Source organism: Macroventuria anomochaeta (genome assembly GCF_010093625.1).
Source record: "Macroventuria anomochaeta strain CBS 525.71 unplaced genomic scaffold BU25scaffold_3, whole genome shotgun sequence".
Classification (NCBI taxonomy): domain Eukaryota; kingdom Fungi; phylum Ascomycota; class Dothideomycetes; order Pleosporales; family Didymellaceae; genus Macroventuria; species Macroventuria anomochaeta.
The window spans coordinates 1,032,367-1,047,458 of NW_022985364.1; the positions used below are offsets into that span (position 1 = coordinate 1,032,367).

A 15,092-nucleotide genomic window follows, 5' to 3' on the forward strand; every position below is an offset into this window, starting at 1 on the left:
CTGACGGCAGTATGCGAACGAGATCAGTGAGCCGGCTGTGATACGAGCCCATCACGAGCTGCAGTACGCGCAACAAGATGCTTCACAGCTCACGACCTTTTGCTGGAAGGCTGCCTTGCAGCCCGAGTAGCCAAACCTTGTAGATAGTGATATTGAACGATCAAAATCCCCGCCTCAAGTGGCAATAGCGTACGGCACGGTCTCATGCTGAGGGCCGTTTTGGGGTGGCTGCAGCTTTGTGCACAACGCGAGGGCCATCTGCAGCGTGCATCCTCGCAGAAACGTGCATGAGCAAGCTACGGCGGCTTCCCGCAGGAGCGGGCTCCGTTCTCGGCGAATAAGAATTCAAGATTTTCGAGCCTTCCCCTGACTGTCAGCGGAACTTGCAAGGTCTCTGACGCGATGATTGATCGTCAAAGTCCTCGAAAGCGTGTTATATTTCTGCATCGAATAGCTACTCCGATCTGGCTGCAGAAGACGCGCATATCAGTGTCGTTCGAGAGCGCTGAGCCGTACGATTTTCGGCCTCATTGATTGAATTTGCGTACGTAGTGCCAATTGGTTCCATGGGTTTTGACTGCAGTAGAGTTGTGGGGCGTGGAGAAGATCATGATGCCGAAACACTGGCTCGACGTTGCTCGATTGTCGAATCGGGGAGATTCGCCCATGTTTTCCGCAGACCATAATTCAATTCTGAATGACCTCTTCTACAGATCCATATGTAAGCGTCTTGTCCCAGTCGTGGCCCTCCATATATGTTGGGTTGTATTGTTTGATCACTCCTGGTTGAATCAGCAGGCGGGCAAACGAAGGAGAATGTGCCCGGTTCTGTACCCGTGACTGATACGTCTTATCGCGGACGAAAACTATAACGGCGTTAGCTTTGAGTACGCCAACCTCTTCTCCTCTGTGCTCGACGCGCACTGCTGAAGAAGAAAAGTTTGGAGTCCGAAGCAGCGATCCGCAGGTATTGAGACTGGCCGTTGCGGCAGGCCGAAGGGCATGTTGGCAAGCCAACGCCAGCCATGTGAACTCTGACGACTTCTAGGCTGCAGCATCTTCTGACTATCGCGCACATCACGACGCTGTCAAAACCTTCGAGGAAGCAGTGCTGATATCCCTGGATCTTGCATTTCGCAATCATGGGTTCTAAGGTGTGGTTAGCTGGGAGAGCTCCGCACGGACGCTAAATATTTCAGCAGCTGCCAAGCCACTGCAGTTTATTCGCGACCACCACTCAGCAACGTTATTGCGCCGAATCCGAATTGCCAATTTCGTCTGAGAACCTCACACTATTTCCTGAGCTACTGACGACCCGCAATTCCGAACCGATCGCAGGGACCGTGTGTCAAAGATCTGAGATCTGGCAACTGAGGTTTTGATCTGGATATCAAGGGACTTGCGTTTACATCTTGACTAACATGTCGGATCAAACTCTTTTGAGCAGTCTCTGCAGCGTCTGGTATGTCAACATGCACTGAGATTCTTATGCCTGCCGTCTTTCTGCCCGCTCGACAGTCTTGATTTATGTACACGCAGCAGGCACATGCTTAGATCATTACGTTGTTCTAAACTAACACGAACAGCAACAACAAAGAGTCCAAGTACAAATGCCCAGGTTGTTCTGCACGCACATGTTCGCTGCCCTGCGTCAAGCGTCATAAGCAATGGGCACAATGCTCGGGCAAACGAGACCCTACGAAGTATGTAAAGAAGTCCCAACTGGCTACACCGGCAGGTGTCGATCATGACTACAACTTCCTATCTGGTATTGAGCGTGATCTCGAGAAGTCAGAGAAGTCCGTGACAGAGAAGGGTCTCGACATCGGTCTCACCGCTAGGCCCAAGGGCGACCAGACTCAGGCAATGAACTATCACTTTGCAACCGCCGGCGTCAAGGTAATTCGGGCACCCAAAGGGATGAGTAGGGCGAAAGAGAACAAGACACATCGGTCAAAGTCAGGGTATGATTTCAGTGCCGCACATTTCACTCAGAGACTACTGACGCCGTCAAAGTAATAAGAACCTCATCTGGACAGTAGAGTGGATTGGAGAAGATAAGAGCCGGACACTCACGCAGAGTCCTGCTGTAGAACTGATCTACAGGTTGCATCCTCTCTATGAGAGCCCATTGGCGAAGAAGAAAAGAAAGAGAGAGGCCGAGGCACATTCAACCACACGATCTGGACCGCCTCAGGTCGCTGCAGAGCCTACAGCAAGAAAGGTCACGTCGCCACAGACTGAACCGATCGCGAATTTACAAAAGCCACTGCCTTCGACATCGACACCCTCAGCGACAACGGAAGAGGTTGCTAGGAGCAAAGAAGCCGAGGCTCCACAGCCAGACACTGCGCAACCTGACGCGCCAATGGACGTCTGGTATGATCTCTACCTCCTGCGGCCAAGGACGAGCTCGAGTCGACGTGTACTCATCCCTCTGACATCCTCCGATACACTTGGCGATGCCCTGCGAGGTTGTACAGTGGAAGAGTTCCCAACAATATACTACTTCCCTACTACAACGCGAGAGCTGCCTGTGGAGTTCATGCTAGATGATGACTATCGCAAAGAGGAGGGTGAACAGCAGAGAGAGTTCGAGGAGTTGATGAAGGATGTTGATCCTGAGATCCTGAGGAGACTCAGGAATGATGGGACAAGCAAGAATGCCGATGAAGAGGTGGATAGCAAGAGAATTCTTGATGTGCTGAAGCAAGACCTGGGCGGCCTGTAAGTGGACGGTCACGCCTGTTACATATTTCAAAACTATCACAATGTGCCTCACAGCATTCATCTGCCGTGCCTGGCACTCTTGATATGATGTTTGGCTTTATCGCACTGTAGGTTTTGATAGGGGTCCATTGTCCTGTGGCTGCCAACGTTGCTTTCCAAGCCCAACATCACTCCTGCATACACCATTTTACTTTTCACGCAAAGCATTATTTGTACCACAACCATTCTGCTTTTGCACTTCAAACAATATCTCAACCGAATCTTTCCGTGCCGCGACCCCGCTTGTTCCTTTCCCTCCTACCTCCATCCCTGCCCTACCCCTGCCAATTTCCAAGCGAGTCAAAATTCCAACACCAAGACACACCAGGGCTCCCCATCCAACACTTCGTAAATCTCCGCAGCAAGGAGTGCACTAGCATCGCAGCCCCGCCTCACTAGGATCGAGATTTAACCCGCTGGGACTGTGCAGCCGCGGACTTGGAGGCTGGGCCTGTGACGTCTTGGAGAGGAAATTATTAAACCTCGATATCAGAGGTACGGTCTTGGGCCAGCGTCCCTTCGACTCATGATGTCCGTATGTCGGTTAACGAGGGCTTGGGAGCAACGGCTATCGCGTGGTTTGAACGGTTGGTTACCTGCTTTTGAGGGCGTGGACGAACTGCCGGACGGATGGTCTTGGCCGCAAGGCGTTTTTATCAAGAAGCCCTATCAATGCTTCTTTGAATGACCCACATATAGATGTTGCTTTCGCGTCCTTCGGTCCTGCAACGCACACATCGAATTGCGTGTCCACAGTATCCGCACATTGTGCTCCCCACCTGTCAAGTGTCAAGTTGAAAGTCAACGTCAAACCCTGGACCCTGCTCAGGACCGAAGATCAGATATCGAGTGGGTTTAGGACTACGGGTGACAAGATGAGCCCTGTGTCCTACAGGCTATTTGGAATCACCAGTTCTGATACCATAACGGCCTTGTATCGGCTCAGGGAGGATTCAAAGGATATCGGACCTACCTTTGTTGTCGATACGGAGACAAGCGTTCTGGTGCAAGAGGGGCATACACAATGAGCCTCATGAAACAATCGCCGAGGAGTTCCATGCAACGCTAACCCATCAGTGCTGATAGGAACATCAGGTCACATCCCTACCTCATTCAGTGCTGTTTACCCAGACTGTAATCAGGACATGACTGCATCTGAGCTTATCATAATCAAAACCTCGACCTACCATGAGCATCTCAGCCTACCATGAATTCGAAAAGGATGTTGTTGAACAGTGTAGCAACACAGTGAAATGCGACCAATCATCTGTCTTTTTCCAGAGATGTCTGCCTGCAACTACATATTGCCAACGAATAATTCACTGAGGTGACCTCGAGAGAGCTCGGCCTACCATAGGAAGCTCGAGCAACCATGCTCGCAAGCTCGGCTGACCATGGATCAAAGCTCGGTCTGCCATGAGCTCGACCAACTCGGAAAGTTTGAGAACACTTGCAAAACTCGCACAGTGTAACTCACCTCCACTTTGTAATGATCGACTGCGCGCTTCTTTTGCGCTCAACGAACAAGCGCACTTTACTGCTGTAACCCGTACATCGGTCCACCATAAGGAATACTCAGCCGACAATAAGAATACTCAGCCGACAATAAGGAATACTCAGCCGACCATAAGGAACGCTCAGCCGATCATAGCAGAAGCTCGGCTGAACATGGGGCTGGCACGATGATCCTCACTCAGCAAAGGGAATTACACAATTGACAACCTCCCAATATCGTCAAACTGACATTATTGAGAGTGGACTTAGGTGCCGCAACAACATTGGGAGGCTTCTTGCTCCCTCTGATTTAATCACGCAGGGACTTCGGGCGACCATGGCTATGAGCTCGGCCAACTATGAAATCTATACTGGTCTGACAGAGCACATGCGAACAGTACAGAATATCGTCAAATGGGTCAGATAATCAGTGATGTTGCTTAATTTGCGTAGCAGGATTGATGTGCGGCAGTTACGTTGTGATGTGTTGTCCAGAGGCCTACCATGGAGAAAGCTCGGCCTACCATGAGATTTATCTCGGCTTACCACACGTACATCGACAAGTTTCGAGATGCACAACTAGACCTACTGCATCACCTGCTATATATAGTCCACTCGAAGGTCAGTCAACCAGACATTGCTTTCCAAGCACGCAACCTGCAACAAAAAATTTCATTTCACCAACATCACCCAATACTGTACATGCCTATCTCGCACCCATTCAACCTAACCCCTCCACCAACTCAATCACTCACTCATCATCCATCCCAAACTCCTCACCAACCCTCTCCGTCAACCTAATCAACTTTTCAAAAACCTCCCTATCCTGTCCCGAAACCTTCAAAGCCTTCACAAGCAGCGGATACAGCCTATGCAAATGTTTTCTATGCCTGCTTTTCACTCCCGGGGCATCAGGAATAGCTTGCGGTTCGCTTTCCAAATCTTCCAGCTTGCTGAGGACAAGCAGCAGTTCGCGCCGCTGCGAGTCGGGAGTCGACATGCGGCCTCGCAAGGGGTGGTCGGCAATGTATGTCTTGAGCGGCACGGCGGCGCGCAGGATGAGGTAAGGGGCTGCGGCTTGGGCGAGCTTGATGTGTGAGGCATTGGTGGAGCGGGCAGTGACGAGCGAGAAGAGCTCGGATGTGCAAGTGTAGCTCATTTTCGACCGAAGGGTGGCTGGTAGGACGGCAGTCTGGCCGAGTCTAGTCTTGTAGAGACCGTCGAGCGGTGATGTTGTAAGCTCTGGGAGTTCGCCTTGCAAGGGTGGGTGGATGAGGGAGACGGAGAAGAGGTTGCGCGTGTAGGTTCTGCGGAGGCTATCGGGTAGTGATACAGAATTTAGAGGTGCAGTAATTAGGTCGCGTAGTTCTGTAAACGATCGAATGTCGAAATCTTCGTCCTTCTCCAGAGACGCTGGAGGCTTTTCTTGGTCAAGGTGTTGGGCTCGCGTGATGTAGTGACAAACATCGACGACCGTGGCCCAGATGTTGTTGAGCGGTTCGCCAGTAATACCATGGGCTTGTAGCTGTGGGAGACCCGCTTGCAATATAGCTATGGCAGTGGTCGTAGCTTTCTGCCAGATTGTTGGAGGTTTTCCTTCCTTCTGCCATGCGTACTTCTCTTTAATTGGTTGCACAAGCTGTGTCAAGGCGGTGTTGAAAGCACCATCCGTATAGATCTGCTTATGCGCAATATGCTTGACAGTTACTTCTTGCAGCATGGTCATCGAGGCCTTGGACAGCGCGACGAAGGTCGGGCCTTGTTTCTCGGGATGCTGTGCGACTGACGTATATGGTAGCACGCTGAAGCGGCCCAGCAACCTAATCATGTATGGTGGAAGGCTAGATGCTGTAGTGTCGACCATTGATAGACACTCTAAGATGCTAATCTGAAGAGGAGTCATGGTATCAACGTCTGTCGAATATGCAATAGCATCGGATTCGACGATGCAGGTTTCCAAATGGGACAACATGGAGGGAAGGTCGGAGTCGATACTCTGACCCGCCAATCTATAAATCGCTTTGAACGCGTCCGCATAGGCTACGAATGCCTCCTGGTTATCCCCAGGATTTGTTCCCCACGTATTGTGGGAGTCTAGATAGCTTGTCCAGACTATCACTGTCTTGCGCAAAGATGACTCGCCCAGCATTTGCGCGTTGGCCAGATGCGATAACACATTAGTAATGGTCGCGAATACGTAGGATCCTAAAGCATGCGAGCCAAAAGCAAAGTATTGTTGTAAGCAGCCCAGGAGGTCTGACCAAGCTGCACCGAATGTAGAAGTATCGTCAACCTTCTGTAGGCGCATTGTAGTGAGGGTACTGACGCTCTGTAGCACGGTCTTGGTAGTTTCGTTCCAGCTTTCGATGGTGTCGGCCGGGTTGCGTGAGCCATGTCGGACGCTTTTTTGAGAAGCAAGGTTTGCCTCAACTGCTTCGAACAGTACTGCGCGAAGGCACAGCATCCATGCATCGGTTAATAGATGATCGGTATAATTCTCGAAGATACGTTGGATCGTTTGTACTGCCGAGTTCCGTACTTCAGCGCGCTTATCTGTAGTAGTTGTGGATAGGTTGAGTAACACCTGAAGCCACAATGCAGGCGTATTGCCACCTTCTGAGCTTGACTTGACCAGAGTGCGGATCTCCTGCGATGTTCGAGCGTCTCCAATGATAATCGGGAGTGAGGCGATGTCGCTGCGTGACTGCAGGAAGTCTGAGACGTTCCAGAAAAACGTTATGGCCTGCAGTTGTCAGTCGAGTAAAGAAGCTGATCGATGGGTGTACGTACAGTCAGAGACATGTTGAGGTCATCTTGCTGCCCACAGAAGTTGAGGAGGAGCTCCAAAAGCGTTGAGAGGCAGGCATCGGGGACAGACGCCAAGAAGTCGGAACAGATGAGTTGTACTGTTGCGAACGCGGATCGAGCCAGTGATCTTGAGATGACGCGGATGGTCTTCGACTCGTGCTTCCGAACCTTTGACTCACTCAGAGTTCCGCCCTCAACTGGCTCATCGTTCGACAGGAACACACTGAGCAGGCTGTCGAGGACCGAAACCCACCCCGCAACGAGTGACTCGCCACATTGCTCGATTACGTTTTTCAACGCATCGAGAGCTATCTGATGAACACGGACGTCAGTGTCGCTGTAACTGTCCTTTACCTTCACATCATTGAGACGTAGAACGGCAACCTGTCTCTGCAGGGTAGCCAAAATACGTGCTTGAATCTGTTCGCGTTGCTCATCGTACATGGAGATCTCTGCGATTTCTCGGATGGTCCGCGATAGGATATCAGCTGCAAGCAATCTCGACGCTGGTGCCTTACGATCATCCGCGGAGAAACGAACAACCTCATGGACAAATGTGTCCCAGCCACTCTCCGAGGGATCATACTGTGACAGCCTGGCCTCGTTCAGAGCAGCGAGTTCGCCGATTTTGTTCAACGCAAATGCTGCATCGCGAGAGTTGGTATCGGTGTTCAAAGTGATCCTGGAAACGCTCCCTAGTCTTCGCTGGTGAAGAATTTGCGGTCGACCGGCATTTGTTGGGGTCATCTGACCGCTCTCAGTTGAAGAAGGGTCACTGAGCAGAGCACAGAGCGCTTGTAAAACTTCTGTGAAAGAGTCGTTCGGGAAGTCCACGGTACTTTCGAAGAGTCTGCGGGCTGCCGCTTGCACTGCTGATGTCTCCGCCTCCATTTTTTCTGCAGCACCCTCCGCTTCAGCGTAATGCGTCGAGCTTCGATTGCCACTTTGATTTGACAGCGACAGCACAAGGTCAGCAACCTGTAGCGTCTCGAACACAATTGACCATGCAGACTGGAGAGTTGGTCCCAGCGCAATTGCAAGGTTGAGGAGTGCTCGTAAACATAATAAGTTGCGAGGTCCTAACGAGGGCATCTGGATGTCGTGCGAAGGGCGTCGACTGTGATCTGCGGAGGCCAAGGATGCCTGGCTTACATGGCTGTCGACACTCAGCAAGCCTTTCGCGTTGTTGAACATGCCAGTGTAATCTGCTGTGGCTGTCTTGGGAGAAGCCACGTTCGCGAGCAGCAGGTTGGAGGGAACAGCTGCTTTACCCATAGTGGTAAGAAATGCATCGCGAGGTGTTGCCATTCTGAGAAGACCTGCAACCTGAGTGAACTTTTGGATCGCTCGTACCAAGGCACGATAGTAGTCTACGTCTAGTGAGGCATTAAGAAACGTCGAGCAGGTCGCTAAAATCGCGGGCCAACACTCGGTAACAAGCATCAACGACGTTTGTATGTATGCGTATGCAGGATGGTCGGTGAGGCCCAGCGGGTTGACTGGTATGGTTTTCTTGCGGAACGATTGTGTCCTCGAAAGTCGGCGTCCGCCTTCATTTGGAGGTGCCTCTTCTCCGTCTAGAGCAGCTGGATCATCTGTCTTGGTCTTTCTCCGGCTCTTGCTGTCATGATGTACTGTCAGAGGTAGCACGAATCTTGCCAGGCTCTCGCTGATATTGGTGATGCAAGTCAGAACGAGACTGTAGATATACGTCTCAGGTAAAGCTGGTGGATCTGACTTGTCCAGATGGTCGATACACGGCGTCTTCATGGAGCTCCACTGCGTACTGATCCCAGACGGGCGACTATTGCTGCTGCGATCGCTGATGGGCCCGCCAATATCACCCGCCATTGCACCTGCTGCGGCCGCTGCCTGATCAGACCCCGCCAGACTGTCATCAGCGAAGCTCGCGGGAGCGGTAGATTGCTGACCAAGACCAATCAGCGCAGGCTTCTCGGTTGCTAGTCGAACGAAGGATGCTAGGTTGTCGCCGAAGATCTTCTTCTTTCCGTCTTGTGCATCAAACTGATGGTAGATGGCCAGTAGAAGTCGTGAGTCAGCATAGATACCACGGAAGACCTCGAGGCAGAGGGCTCGCTTCCATAGTTGCGATGCTTGTGGATCAAGCATATGATTGAGAAGCCCAAGTGCGATTTCACACTCGGACGGAAGGATCGTCAAGTGGTTGCGAATGATGAGGTTCAAGATCCGAATGACGCGTACGATGATCGGAAATGACAGGCGATCTGAAAGCGATCGTATGATAAGAGGCATCAGAAGGTTTCGTAGTATGTAAACCTGCTCTGGATGCTCGACCATGATCTGACCGTAGTTCGATAGAACTGCTTCGATCAGCTCAAGTATCGAGGCAGGTGGAATTGCTGAAAAGCGGATGAACGCTGGCTTTTCCCCTGTCACGAGAAGATTGAGGTCGTTAAACACCTGAGCATCATCAGTGTATGCACCGTCTTTCAATCGGTGTACAGACCTTGTATGCATCATTTGCCGCTGGTCTGACAGGAACAAAGCCATCGTCTCCTTTGACGTCAGTGACTGTTGGGATCTCGAGAGCCCTGCCTTTGAACAAAGTTAGAATAGTTCATCTGGAAGGCATGAAGACCCACCATCTTCTGCTGTGACCCTGTCAAATATCGCTATGACAAGCTGTTGCAGAGTAGCAGCCGCGGTATTGCTGACGGCAGGATTCTTGATGTTCTGCAAGCCTGAACATATCTGCAGCACAGTGGACAGAAGTTCTCCGCGTATCTCAGATGGATAGTTCTGCAGTAAAGACGGCAACGCCTGCAATATTTTCAACTGGACATCATGACCTGGGGCATGTTAGCTTTGGCACATGCTTGACTCGCTACAAGATCATACTTGATGTTGCAGACTGCCTGAAGGCTTCAAGGACCTCGGATAGCCGTTCTCTGGGCAACGCTCGAGAGACGCTCAACCGCTGCAAACATGAGACAGCAGTCGATGTGAATTTTGCATTTTGAGTGCTACAGGCAATCAAAAATGGAGAACAGAATTGTGGTCGTCTCGAAAGGTCTTTCCATTTTGTTAGCGCTAGACATGTCTGCTTCACACGATGATTGCTTGCCTGCAGAAAGTTGAGCCTCAGATGTATTAGACAACGACTTGAGATCCTGCAAGGCTTTCTCTGCAGCCGTTCGAAGCTCCGTGTTCTTGCGCTTCGAATCCGAGATCAGATTCCCTAGTTCCGCCGCCAGAATCTGGGCTGTCATGCTGCGTGAAGGACCGACAAGGGCATATGGATACTATCCATGGATGATAGCAGCACAAAATCGCAAAATGTCCTCCTTGTCTCAGCCAATGTCGAAAGGTAACCTGTCCTGTCAGGTGAAGCTTGCAGTACGGGAGGCGGTCAATCCGCATGCGCACGAGGCAGGCGCAGGACCCTTGTCTGGCCGCGAGCTCCTTCCGTCGTCATAGGCCAAGAGATCGAAAGAGCTTACCAAACCGCAGAAATGCAGCAGATCTTCAAGTTCTAGCCTTACCGTTTGTACTCAGCCTCATCTTCTTGACATAAAATCCATCGTCTCACCCAATCACCCGTGACCACGATTTGTGCTTCCATACGCGCGCGACAGCTACCACGACCAGCTCGATAGCGGGGCAACCATCCCACTTCCCTACGCCCTCTCTCCATCACACAACCACACACCAACAAACATGGGTGCCAAAGTACCGCGCAACTTCCGCCTGCTGGAGGAGCTCGAAAAGGGCGAGAAGGGTCTCGGCGCTGGTATTGTAGACGACAGCAGTCAGACAAAGGCCAAACACTGAGAGAGTAAACAGAGGCATGCTCGTACGGACTTGACAACGGTGACGATCTGTTGATGTCAGACTGGAATGGCACAATCCTCGGCCCGCCTCACGTACGCTCACTTCACACGTATTTGGCGACTGCACGCTGACTTGCTGTAACATAGAGCGTTCACGAGAACCGCATCTACAGTGTATCGATCCATTGCGGCCCAAACTACCCCGATGCGCCGCCCGAAATCAAGTTCACATCCAAGATCAACCTGCCCTGCGTGAATGCACAGAATGGCAAGGTACGAAGGGCCATGTCCCACCAGAAAGCTCCTGCTAACAGAGCCCAGGTCGATGCCTCCAAGTTGCCATGCCTGGCGCAGTGGAAGAGGGAGTTCACAATGGAGACTATTCTGATCGAACTCCGCAGATACATGGCTCTGCCTCAAAACAAGAAGCTGCCCCAGCCGCCAGAGGGTTCTACCTTCTAAAGAGCAAGACTCCACCAACGAACGACACGAAAGCGAACAATGACCCGGGATTGGATTGACCAACGTGCATATGTATGGAGTTTTGGCCGCCCATATCAGCTATAAGGGTTAAGGTTACCAGAAAGATCAAATGAAACATCAATATCAACATCGCATGGGTGCTTTCCACCATGCATACAATTTGCTGGCTGACACGTGACCATGCGCTTTCTCGCGTTCCGAGCTGCTCGGAATCTCTGGCCTCCAACACCACTGACCCGTCCCATGCATGCCCCGGTTTCTTCAACCTAAGAAGTCGACGCAACATCGTGTAGCAGGTCCGTCAATCGTACATGCATTTACTCCATTCGCTAACTCCTTTCCCAGCGATTGCTCTATACAGAGCACTGCTTTCAGGATGCTCTTCCGCGGGCCTCCCAGATGACGACCGCACGTTGCTGCGCAATGCTATTCAGAATAAATTCCGCCAGAACAGGAAGATACAAAGTCCCTACCAGCTAGGACTAAGCTTCAAACTCGGTTATGAGGTATGCTGCTACGGTCCAGCTCTTCGTCGCGCCCACTAAACATGACTAGACCGTAGACAAGCTCGATGCCTCAACCGCAGGTGACACTGCTGGCACACGCACTCTCTCACAGCTCATCGCTGCCCTACCACACGGTCTGACCAACGCTCCTCCAACTCGTCGTCCTGCACCACCACCTCCTCCTGCACCCCACCCATCCGGCAAACACCCCCTCGCAGTCCTCCCACCAGAGCGCGCCGTCCTCAACGTCCGCCCATATGCGCAAGTATCCGGGGCGCGAAAAGTCCCCGTCATGGCCTCCGCAAACGGGATCCCCTTCCTGCGCCTCACAAAACCGCAACCCGCCTCCCTCTCGCGCGTTATACGGCAGAAACTCACGCGCCGCATTGGGCGCTTCCACCAAAGGATCGAGTTGGGGAAATACTGGCTGCCATTGGCCAAGCAGGAGGACGAGTGGGACATGCTGATGGTGGCGCAGCTTGGGAGGCGGGAGGATAGGATCAAGTGGACGGATGCGGTGAACGAGGCGGAGAAGCAGAACGTTGCGACGTATGAAGAGGAGTTGGCGAAGGATAGGGAGATTGCGAAGAAGATGCAGGGTATTGTGGATGAGGAGACGAGACTGGCGCTCAAGGAGGGACAGGAGGTTGTTAGAGGGGGGAAGAAGAGTCCTATACGAGCGTTGAAGCGTTGATGTATGAGCGTTTCGCCCAGTGATATATGTGTTCATATTGACAAGAGCGCTCTGCGCCCCGCAAACGGGTATATGCATTGTTCTCTCTCAACTCAGCTCTTAAGAAGACGCTGATACCTTCAAATCCTTCATCCCCTGCAAATCATCCCCCTCCTCGTCTTCCTCATCACCCTTACCCGCCAAGCCCTGCTGCCACAACTCCTTCCCCGTAAGCTTGCGCTCCTCTTTCACTATCCTCTTCTTCTTGTCCTCCGCCTCCCTCTCCTCCTCCTCTTTTTTCTTCCTCTCCTCCATCTCCCTCCTAAACTCCTCTCTCCACTTCAAAAAGCTCTCCCTTGTCACCGCCTCGCCCTGGAACTTCCGGTTCTCCTCTTCCTCGACTTTCGCAGCTTCCATGTCCGCGAGCGCCTGCTTCGCGTTCTGCCTCTCACTAATCAACAACTCAGCGGAGTCTTTGAGCACAGTGACCAAAGTGAATATCATCGCCATGCCCAGGTTCTCTTCAATGGTTTCGGATAGAGAGTCCAAGAGGCGCTGCTTGTCATCTTGGATGTCGAGGTATGGGTGTTTGGGTGCGTTGGGGGGTTGCGTTAGGTCGAGGCGGGGCGCTTCGTCGGGGTAGGAGGGGGGGTATTGGACGTTGAGGATTATTGTCGCTGGATGGGCGTTAGTAGGTAGGGGTGTATAGGGAATCTATGCACGTACGCCCTTCGAGGTCTGCTGGGTCTTCATCGCCCGGTGTGACATCGAGGACTATTGAAACTCGGAATTCTGTTTCGGAAACATCTGCGGAGGAGAGTGAGCATGCTAGGCATGTTAGAGTTGTGATCGAGCGCAGTACCTGTGATTTCGTCTGGGAAGATTGACTCGAGGACTTCCCTCTCCTCTTTTTGGTCTTCAACACCCATTGTGGAATTGTTACTTCGAGAAGCTAGAGTGTTGTAGAAGCTCACATGTGGGCAGGGTTCTGGTTGATGGCGGGGACTAGCGCGGAGACCCACCGTCATTCTTCTGGAAATATATTTTCTACAGACGCTCTTTTCGCAACACCACTTTGATACCCCACACGACTCTACACCATGGCGAAAACGAAACCCTCAACACGCGCCGGTGACGTCAAGAAGAAGTCAAAATCTGGCGAATCCAAAAAGTCAAAAGCCTCAGCCGAAGAGCTCCTCACACAAGCCGCTATCCTCCTCCAGACCTCGCAACCAGAAGAAGCTCTCGTCGCAGCAAGAAGGGCCCTCAACATTCTTCAGCCTACCTCGAAGCCCACAATAGCGGCTCTCCCTGCGCTCAATCTTCTCGGCGAAATCAACATCGAACTGGGCGACCCAGAGTCTGCGCGCGAAGCCTTTCAGGTCGCTATACTTCTTGACCCCGAGGGTGTAAATGATGGCGCCGAGAAGTTTCTCTGGCTGGCACAACTCAACGAGGATGGTGGAGCTGAGTCAGTACGGTGGTTCGAGAAGGGTGTGGAAGTCTTGAGGCGGGAGATTGACGAGCTCGACGGGAGGCTGGTCAGGAAGGCAGAGGTCGAGGATTTGCTGGAAGAGAAGAAGATGAAGATCGCAAACTCGTTATGCGGTATTGCGGAGGTCTACATGACAGACTTGTCGTGGGAAGCAGACGCTGAGGCACGGTGCGAAGCCGCAGTCACAGAAGCGCTCATGGTTGCGCCGAACAACGCGGAACCTCTTCAAACATTGGCCTCGATAAGGATTTCACAATTGCGAAAGGAGGATGCACAGGCAGCATTGACAAGGAGTATCGAGCTGTGGAAAGATCTGGAGCCAGACGACCCCAAAATTCCTGACTTCTCCACCCTGATCAGTCTGTCACGTCTGTTGATGGAGGCTGACATGGAGGATGATGCTATGGAGACCCTCGAGAGACTGGTCAACGAGAACGACAGCAGTGTTGAGGCCTGGTATCTTGGTGGCTGGTGCTTGCACTTGCTTGCAGGCAAGCAGAAAGCAAAAGGAGGGGAGCACGAGAAGACCGTCACCTCGCTGCTGAAGGCCAGTCGTGAGTGGCTGGACAACTGCCTCAAGCTGTATGGCATGTTGGAGTACGAAGATGAGCGGCTGAAGGAGCATGCCGAGGAAATTCTCAAGGAGCTGAACGACATTTTGGGCCCGGCTGTTGAGGGAGAAGAAGATGAGTGGTCAGATGAGGAGGGTGGCAAGGACGACGATGAGGAGATGGAAGGTGCTTGAGGCGCTACAGCTCTGAAATCGACAGGTGCAAAAGCTGGTTCTAGAAGGAAGCGGCATGGCGGCATGGCGGCATGGCGGAGGTGCCCAATGCCCCTTCCTCGTGCACTCAGCCTCTCCGTTGTGGTCTGACCTGCGATGCGCCCACACTGTTCGAAGCAGAGTAATTCCAGATTACCTGCATAGTAGTACTCGGGTCCCGCTACTGTTGCCCATCGCTCACAGAGCGCCATTGAGCACCATCGCGATAATTGCTAGAAACAGTTGGTGCCACAGACTCCGTGGATGCCCCAATTGGGACGGTGCTTGA

At 52.2% G+C, this 15,092-nt stretch overlaps 6 protein-coding genes across 6 annotated transcripts; 4 read left to right on the forward strand and 2 right to left on the reverse strand.

Annotated features, from left to right (window-relative positions):
* Positions 1 to 1,349: 1,349 nt before the first annotated feature.
* Positions 1,350 to 2,848, forward strand: BU25DRAFT_445340 (uncharacterized protein; the record flags this gene model as incomplete). The annotated part of the gene is made up of 4 exons (XM_033709435.1): positions 1,350 to 1,462; positions 1,587 to 1,964; positions 2,017 to 2,727; positions 2,842 to 2,848. Exons 1-4 carry the CDS (start codon positions 1,422 to 1,424, stop codon positions 2,846 to 2,848), a joined length of 1,137 nt encoding a protein of 378 aa, XP_033566433.1. The 5' UTR covers positions 1,350 to 1,421.
* A 2,064-nt stretch (positions 2,849 to 4,912) lies between these two features.
* BU25DRAFT_384016 (uncharacterized protein) lies at positions 4,913 to 10,395 on the reverse strand. Its single transcript, XM_033704311.1, has 6 exons — positions 10,178 to 10,395; positions 9,952 to 10,125; positions 9,696 to 9,902; positions 9,560 to 9,648; positions 7,054 to 9,513; positions 4,913 to 7,006 (listed from the first exon to the last, which is right to left on the reverse strand). The coding sequence occupies exons 1-6, from the start codon at positions 10,320 to 10,322 to the stop codon at positions 5,015 to 5,017; spliced, it is 5,067 nt and encodes a 1,688-aa protein (XP_033566434.1). The 5' UTR covers positions 10,323 to 10,395; the 3' UTR covers positions 4,913 to 5,014.
* A 324-nt stretch (positions 10,396 to 10,719) lies between these two features.
* On the forward strand, positions 10,720 to 11,501 carry BU25DRAFT_406787 (UBC-like protein). Its single transcript, XM_033705367.1, has 4 exons — positions 10,720 to 10,843; positions 10,897 to 10,976; positions 11,031 to 11,156; positions 11,205 to 11,501. Exons 1-4 carry the CDS (start codon positions 10,771 to 10,773, stop codon positions 11,343 to 11,345), a joined length of 420 nt encoding a protein of 139 aa, XP_033566435.1. The 5' UTR covers positions 10,720 to 10,770; the 3' UTR covers positions 11,346 to 11,501.
* A 112-nt stretch (positions 11,502 to 11,613) lies between these two features.
* Positions 11,614 to 12,566, forward strand: BU25DRAFT_331967 (uncharacterized protein; the record flags this gene model as incomplete). Its single annotated transcript, XM_033702421.1, has 3 exons — positions 11,614 to 11,662; positions 11,712 to 11,872; positions 11,922 to 12,566. The coding sequence occupies 3 exons, from the start codon at positions 11,614 to 11,616 to the stop codon at positions 12,564 to 12,566; spliced, it is 855 nt and encodes a 284-aa protein (XP_033566436.1).
* Positions 12,567 to 12,665: 99 nt separating this feature from the next.
* Positions 12,666 to 13,474, reverse strand: BU25DRAFT_331705 (RWD-domain-containing protein; the record flags this gene model as incomplete). The annotated part of the gene is made up of 3 exons (XM_033702413.1): positions 12,666 to 13,222; positions 13,272 to 13,352; positions 13,408 to 13,474. The coding sequence occupies 3 exons, from the start codon at positions 13,472 to 13,474 to the stop codon at positions 12,666 to 12,668; spliced, it is 705 nt and encodes a 234-aa protein (XP_033566437.1).
* Positions 13,475 to 13,526: 52 nt separating this feature from the next.
* Positions 13,527 to 15,004, forward strand: BU25DRAFT_145739 (uncharacterized protein). Its single transcript, XM_033700605.1, has one exon. It carries the CDS (start codon positions 13,646 to 13,648, stop codon positions 14,783 to 14,785), a length of 1,140 nt encoding a protein of 379 aa, XP_033566438.1. The 5' UTR covers positions 13,527 to 13,645; the 3' UTR covers positions 14,786 to 15,004.
* Positions 15,005 to 15,092: the final 88 nt, after the last annotated feature.

Coding starts and splice junctions, on each gene's coding strand:
- BU25DRAFT_384016 (XM_033704311.1), bottom strand. CDS start 10,322: ATGACAGCCCAGATTCTGGCGGCGGAACTAGGGAATCTGATCTCGGAT. Junction 10,126..10,177: donor TGAGGCTCAACTTTCTGCAG/GCAAGCAATCAT, acceptor CAAAATGGAAAG/ACCTTTCGAGACGACCACAA. Junction 9,514..9,559: donor CGGCAAATGATGCATACAAG/GTCTGTACACCG, acceptor GATGATGCTCAG/GTGTTTAACGACCTCAATCT.
- BU25DRAFT_406787 (XM_033705367.1), top strand. CDS start 10,771: ATGGGTGCCAAAGTACCGCGCAACTTCCGCCTGCTGGAGGAGCTCGAA. Junction 10,977..11,030: donor CAATCCTCGGCCCGCCTCAC/GTACGCTCACTT, acceptor GCTGTAACATAG/AGCGTTCACGAGAACCGCAT. Junction 11,157..11,204: donor TGAATGCACAGAATGGCAAG/GTACGAAGGGCC, acceptor AACAGAGCCCAG/GTCGATGCCTCCAAGTTGCC.
- BU25DRAFT_145739 (XM_033700605.1), top strand. CDS start 13,646: ATGGCGAAAACGAAACCCTCAACACGCGCCGGTGACGTCAAGAAGAAG.